General features: G+C 43.0%; 1 protein-coding gene across 1 annotated transcript; it reads left to right on the top strand.

The window, feature by feature from the left end:
* The first annotated feature begins 235 nt into the window (after window positions 1-235).
* Window positions 236-4,854, top strand: LOC109485300 (patched domain-containing protein 3-like). Its single transcript, XM_019788822.1, has 2 exons — window positions 236-1,864; window positions 2,622-4,854. The coding sequence occupies exons 1-2, from the start codon at window positions 871-873 to the stop codon at window positions 4,409-4,411; spliced, it is 2,784 nt and encodes a 927-aa protein (XP_019644381.1). The 5' UTR covers window positions 236-870; the 3' UTR covers window positions 4,412-4,854.
* The last annotated feature ends 2,951 nt before the right edge of the window (window positions 4,855-7,805 follow it).

Here is a 7,805-nt window from a genome sequence, read left to right as displayed (position 1 = left end):
AGATCTGTACGGCCGGATTTCGCGTTTTATTCTTCGGCCGTGTATCAATCTTCAATGTCACACCATTATAGGCTGCGTCAGCAGGAAACAAGATCTTCGCACACACTAGAGATACTGTAAACTAATTGTCATCAAAGGTTTTGAAGCAATGCCAAAAAGCTACCGATGTCATCCTGGCGTTCACCCTTACCTTTGTTGACTTGGATAAGTTCCAACCAGGAAGGTTGCTATGACTTCTGCTTGCATACCTATCTATCAACATAAGTTGTTATTGTCGTAGGCAAAACAATGTATCGTACATGTGCGTACATGTGCCATCTGCGTTTTATATGAATTCTCAACCTATAAATGTAGACAGGAGAATATTCTTATTGACACAAATCACGCTGTGCTTCATAAGCCGTTTCTTTAGCTGACCATTAGGACGATGAACAGATTTTGTCAACACTGTCTACATGTATTTCTGTGATGGGGAAGAGACGTGTTCAGGCACTAACACTTGATAGCGTTTGACCTATATCCACCAGTGCCCAGTAAGCCAAGCAGGTCAATGGAGTGAACCGTAGCGGACATATTGAAAATATATACATGTTGTATATAATTGAAAATATTGTATTATTTATTGGTTTAGAACTGACTATGACATGTCTTGCTGGCCTACATTTTTGCAGCATATTCAACACTCGCTACCATGCATTGATTATTCAACCCGGCTGGCACTAAGGAGGTAAAGGTCACGCATGCGCCCTAATGGCGTTTCCCAAGCACACGAAAACACAAAACACAGACCTGGTTTCACTTCCCTTTTGCCCGCCTTATTCGTGTGTTCTGTGTTGTGTTTTTAATATCAGCAAAACTTAGTCGTGAAGCATGGCTTACGACTGTATAGAAAGGCGAATCAGTCGTCTGTTTGCCCTATACGGAGGCTTCCTGGCAAGACACCCACTCCCCTTCCTTATTTTGCCCGTTGTGTTGGCAGCTGGCCTGGGAGCAGGAATGTATTTTATGGCGTCAGATTCGTCCGTGGAAGGATTGTACACACCTGATAATGGCCGAGGGAAAACAGAGCGCGCTGTTGTGGAAGAACATTTCCCAGTCAATGACTCTGAAAATTTTCAGACTTCCAGACTCGTAACATTCGGTAGATCGGCCAGCGTCATCGTGACGACTACAGAGAAAAACGACGACGTTCTGAGGATGCCCGTTCTGAGAGAGGTCCTGTCACTCTACAACAATATTTCCGAAATAGAAGCGCCGATGTCAGGGACAAACTACTCATTTATGGACTTGTGTACCAAATGGCAATCTCAGTGTGTAGTCGGTGGATACCACCTTCTCAACTTTACATTGGAGAAAGATGAAAACACGACGATTGGTTACCCCTGGACAAATCTACCTGACGGAACTCGGCTCTTCAGTGGAGCCACCCTGGGAGGGGTAACTCTCGAGTCGGGATCGGAGGACGTCAGCACCGCTGCCGCCTTCAAGCTGACCTTCTACCTACGCAGTGAGAAGCCCGAAGATGACAAACTGAGCGAAGAATGGGAAAAGGCTTTTCTATCCTACATGGACAATTTTCAATCGGACATAATAGAAGTTTCTCGAACCTCGTCACAGTCCCTTGAAGAAGAACTGTCCAAACTGACGGCCCGCATCATCCCACGGTTCTCCATCACCTTCACAGTCCTCATCACCTTTTCCATTTTCTCCTGCATGATGCTGGACATGGTCCGCACCAAGCCGTGGCTGGGCATGCTCGGCGTCGTGTCGGCAGGCATGGCGGTGGTGTCCTCCATGGGGCTGTGTTTGTACTGTGGGGTCAGATTCACCAGCGTGGTGGCCTCCATGCCATTTCTCATCGTAGGTGAGCAATTTTCTACTGTATGATACTCACCTCTGATATTCAAGCGGTATCTGTACGCTTAGAGTTGAGATTTCAAACCAGCAAAGCCCACCGTGCCAAACATTTACCCAACAATATATTTGACGCAAAGGGCAAACTGTATCATTACGATTGCATCCTGACAACAAAACAAAACACGCAAAGAACAAACTGCGCTCGTACAGACTGTTCGTTTGGGATTTTTAAAAATCCCAAACGAACGTCAAAGACCCACCATCACCAAACTGCGAATCAGCTGTCATAAACTGAGCATCGAAACAGGAAGGCACAACCGCACACCTCTGGAGCAAAAAATCGCCAAATTTGTAGCTTAAAAAAAGTATGAAGATGAAGTCCACTTTGTTGTAGATTGTAGTTCATATAGTAATGATAGAAATGATCATTTTAGATATTACAAGACTGTTTCAATACCTCCAATCCCTGACTGATATTGAAAAATTCATCTTTCTTATGCGCTTTCACCATCCTGTACTTAACAAATTATATCCATCTTGTATTAAACAAATTAAATTTCTAACACCACAAAGAAATGAGAAGAAGCCGAACCTCTGAATTAGAGTAGTTTTAGAGCTGAGTGTTCTACAAACATGTATATTACATTTTCACCTGTTCACCTGTACTTGACTGTACAATAAATGTTATCTGATTATAACACTGTCAGACTGACAGAAACTATTTTCACCAACATGTCTCTACAATTGTATATTGTGCCATCCAGGTATCGGAGTGGACGACATGTTCATCATGATCGCGGCCTGGAGGAAGACCCATCCTGGAGGCAGCGTGGAGAAACGCATGGAGGAGACGTACGCGGAGGCTGCTGTCTCCATCACCATAACAACCATTACGGACGGACTGGCCTTCGGCATCGGCGCCATCACAGTGTTCCCGGCCATCCGCATTTTCTGCATCTATACTGGGGTAGCCGTACTTTTTGATTACTTCTTCCAAGTAACCTTCTTCGGTGCCTGCATGGTATATGTAGGACGCCGTGAGAAAGGCAACCGTCACGCAGCTACCTGCATGCGGGCGGCTACTCCTAACGAAGCCAAAGATAGGTCAGGTTGCTATCGCATTTTCTGCACAGGAAACACAATGGCGGGAGTTAACGAGAAGGGGGAGTTCTCGGGTAGCGACCATGCTATCATGACCTTTTTCAAAGATCATTTTGGGCCTTTCATTACCAAGACATGGGTAAAGGTTGTAGTCATGTTAGTGTTTGCTGGGTACTTAGGTTGCGCCATATGGGGATGTCTGCAGGTAAGAGAAGGTATTCGTCTCAGTAACCTTGCTGCCGATGACTCCTACGTGGTGAGTTACAACAACAAAGATGATCAGCATTATATGTCTTATGGTGCCAAAATTTCTATCAGCTTCACTGATGAACTAGAATACTGGAACAAAACCGTCCAAGACCAAATTGAAATCACTCTCAGTCTGTTTGAGGAGACGGACTTTACTTCGGGCAAAAACGAATCAGAATCTTGGCTGCGTGATTACCTTGATTTCATAGATCAGTTCTCAAGTATCATTCCAGGCCTGAACGCCACAAGCAAAGTACCATTCATTACAAACCTCAAAGATCATTTTCTCACTCGTTTCAAACGGTATGAGCTCGACATTGAGTTAAACGACAACAAGACCGAAATTCTCGCTTCACGTTTTCTGGTTCAGACTAAGGAAATTACAAGTTCTGTCCGTGAAAAGGACATGGTTAACAAAATGAGAGAACTTGCTGATCAGAGCCCTTTTCAAACCACGGTTTACCACCCTAGCTTTATTTTCTATGATCAGTACATCGCTATTCTTCCCAACACCCTACAGAACTTGGGTATCGCCACAGCCACCATGTTCGTGGTGGCCCTTGTCCTCGTGCCCCACCCCGTCTGTTCCGTCTGGGTGACCCTGTCCATCGCGTCCATCTGTGCGGGGGTGGTCGGGTACATGACTTTTTGGGACGTCAATCTAGACGCCATTTCCATGATCAACATCATCATGTGCATAGGCTTTTCTGTCGACTTTTCGGCACACATCACTTATGCGTTCGTGTCCTGTAAAGAAGACAGCAGTAACGCTAGAGCGGTATTTGCCCTGTATACTTTAGGCATGCCCATCTTGCAGGGTTCCCTGTCCACCATTTTAGGTGTAGCAGCCTTGTCCACTGCTCCATCGTATATCTTCCGCACGTTTTTCAAAACAATGTTCTTAGTTATTCTCTTAGGGGCGCTGCATGGGTTAGTTGTTCTTCCCGTGCTTCTGACCTTCTTGGGACCAGGTGCCTGTAGAAGCAAGCAAGTTGTCAAGGAATCACGGAGTGGCCCACACAGCAATGTGGGTGACAATCATTTGATTGATGACAACATGAGAGTTTGGCTAGACAGTTTGAAAACCTCTGAGAGAAATAATACCAAATCTCAGCGTCCTTCAAGTGATCAGTGCAACAGTAACGTGCCCACATCGTCCCAGTATACGTACACCAACCCTTCCTTTGAATTGCCCCAAGAGTAGATCTGCGTTCAGACATTGGCAGCATGGAAGACAAACATAGCACTGATATAGCCATTCCTCTGATTATGCAACATAGGGTGTTTGTAAGTAGATGGCTAGTTGGTTGTGCATTTTTGGCAGAAAATGACACATTTTTGTCTCACATTCTGTGTTCATATAACCTAACGTAGACTATACTAAACAAGAGAAACAGAGATGAACTTTATGAGTTTCTTTACATATGCACATTTCTGTCAAGCATTTAACAGCAATTAACTTTAAAACTGTTATGTGGCCTCAATAATAAATGTGTTAGTTGTGCTACAGTAAGTGCAAGTGGGATTGCGGGATTAATAATACGTGTATATATATGTGTGTGTAAATACCTAGCCTAGCGAACTCCATTTCACATTGTCCCACTGGATTGTAAGCTTGTACATACATGTATGTTTATGAGTATGTCTTATCAATACTGGTGTCAGTGCCAGATTGCAATATTGTAGCCTCCTTCGCAGTCTTGTTGGGCGTCGGCGTTATTTTTTCTCTGAGCGACGCAAGTAATATGCGGCCGCAAATCGTCCCTCGCGGCCGCATATTACTTGCGTCGCTCAGAGAAAAAATAACACCGACGCCCAACAAGACTGCGAAGGAGGCTAGCAATATTGCAGGTTTCCAATGTCGTGTCATGAAAATTACAAATGTACATCATTTGATATTTATGTCCTTCAACTTTCTTTTTTTGAGTATTTTCCAATAATATGTGTGGGAAGGAGTATTGTAACGTTACATGTCTACATATATTGGTATCATATCCATGATGTCGGTAAATCATATAGCAGGTATATTATGTAGCAGGAGTTCAACATTTAAGATATGTGAACAGAAATATTATTTTTGTTTCGAATCCTAGTATTGTCTTTAACAACATTGATACAGTTCTAAATTTAGTGCTCATTTAATGTAACCTCCTAAGCTTAGCGGGTTGGACGACTGGGCTTTGGGGAAGGGGCCTTAACCATGCGCCTTTTCTAAGCCTGGGCCGGCAAAGAACCCCGGTTTAAATAGAAGTAATATGCCAGAAAGGAAAAAAAGCGCATTGCAAAGGCTACCTAAAATGCCCAGTCGTGGAACCTGCTATATATTTTACTCTCAGTTATGACTTCTTTGGGATTTTATTTGTAGTTCTGTCAGTGCTGCAATACTATGGCTGTGCAATAGTGTATACTTCTCCCTGTATCAGAGCCTCTGGCTTATGATTCAGTTACGATATCAAATACTTTGCTTATGCATATATATCAAGTTACTTGACTGTATGTACTATAACCAGTTACTATAATACATGTGAAAGATCTAACAGATCAGGCTATAGGCGATTTGCATAATTCTACAGTATGTGCAGTACATAAGGCATGAATACATTTCTGTCTTTGTGTAGGAATATCAGAATAAAGGACTACGTGAACTGACAAGAGTTTGTTTGTTCGCTTTATTCATCAATTTCCAAAAGTCTCCAGTCTCAAAAGGCCATATTAAGATGAACAGAAGCTGGATGTCGTTGTATACAGTCGTTGTATAAAGTGTCAATTCTGCAGTCATCTGATATCTCTGTGGGGTTCTTAGGACATCTCCTTTTCGAAGAAACGTACATGCTAGCGTCAGATGTTCTCCTATTTTGGACATGTCTGACGACAAACCTTTATTCTTCAGCAGCAAATCAATTATCAATCTTCAATGTCACACTATTATAGACTGCGTCAGTATGAAACAAGATCTTCGCACACACTGGAGATACTGTAAACTAATTGTCATCAAAGGTTTTGAAGCAATGCCAAAAAGCTACCGATGTCATCCTGGCGTTCACCCATACCTTTGTTGACTTGGATAAATTCCAACCAGGAAGGTTGCTATGACTTCTGCCTGCATACCTATCTATCAACATAAGTTGTTTTTGTCGTAGGCAAAACAATGTATCGTACATGTGCGTACATGTGCCATCTGCGTTTTATATGAATTCTCAACCTATAAATGTAGACAGGAGAATATTTTTATTGACACAGTAAATCAAGCCTTTATAATAGACTGTGCCTATTTAGTCGTTGCTTCAGTCAGCCATATATGCATAGGGCTGGTCTCAAGACAACTGACAAGGTGTACTATTACAGCCACCTGTTAACAAAATTCGTTTTTGAATGATTCAATATATTACAAGCTCAACCTCCACAAGAAAACACTAAGTACCAGTTCCTCATGGACAAACAGTTACAAATAGGGCCTGTCTATCCAGTAAGGCATTCTGGGTTCTCGCACACAATGGAGGTACTATAAACAGACTACTGGACAGATATTCCTTCCTTGGTAACCTTCCTGACTACATTCAAATAACAAGGCTCACTTAAGTCAGCCAGCCATCCGTGACAGGTCTGGTAAGCCCCTGCCATGCAATCAGAACCTACCCCCTAACAGTAACACCAGCCGACCAAACATATCAAACGTATAAAAACATCACATGTATGATGTACGGCAGTATCGTGAAAAACGGTGTGTAAAAATTAGTGAAAAAATAAAGTAGTGCACAAGGTTCGTGTTTGAAATCGGCTTGATCCTCTACGTCAAGAACCATCATGATGTTGACCTGGCAGCATGTTGACCTGGCAGATGTTTCAAATGGCAGCAAATTAGCCTGGCGGTCTGACATGAGCCTTGCTTGTATCCAGGAAGGTTTCCAAGGAAGGAATACCTGCGGAGCAGTCAACAACATGATAATTGTATCTAGGAAAGTTGTCAAGGAAGAAATACCTCGTGACTCTGCTGACGGGAAACATAAACGACACCTGTTTTGCTGACTATGACTATAAAAAAAGTTGATTGCTTTGAGGGAAAACATGTACTTCTTGTGGTCATGGTCCGGCAAAGAGAAAATGCCTGCAGACGAAAGGAAAAACACTGTGTGGCACACAAAAGAATGGTTTCTTAATCCATGTAACGTTAATATCACCCCGTTAAGTACCTGGCTAAAACATATCCGGCTAACCCCAGCTAAGAATTTAGCAATCAGGTGAAGCCTGATATGAACGGGGATGAGTGACAACCTGTAAATGACGTTTTAATTCCCTTTTCTGTAGAATTCAATAGGGTCTATACTAATCGCCTGCAAAGAGTCAACGATTAGTGCACTCCCTTCTCGTAGAAGTGTTGGTAAACGGTGGTAGCCTGCTGGTACAACCTCGCGAGAGATTTTTCGGCGACCCTACACTGCACACGACATTCAGCATTAACCAAAGATTCGAACCAAAGATAGCTATTTGCATAAATTCTCAATCAGTCAATGACAACATGAGGCACTACTGGGAGATACCATTCTGATGACGTCGACTTTTCGTCCAGGTATATTGTCACATCTACGCTGGCCGCTGGA

The sequence above is a fragment of the Branchiostoma belcheri genome, unplaced genomic scaffold, assembly GCF_001625305.1.
Source record: "Branchiostoma belcheri isolate BF01 breed outbred unplaced genomic scaffold, Haploidv18h27 scaffold74, whole genome shotgun sequence".
Taxonomy (NCBI): domain Eukaryota; kingdom Metazoa; phylum Chordata; class Leptocardii; order Amphioxiformes; family Branchiostomatidae; genus Branchiostoma; species Branchiostoma belcheri.
The sequence above is the reverse complement of the archived record's forward strand: the minus strand, read 5'-3'. Positions and strand labels throughout refer to the sequence as shown.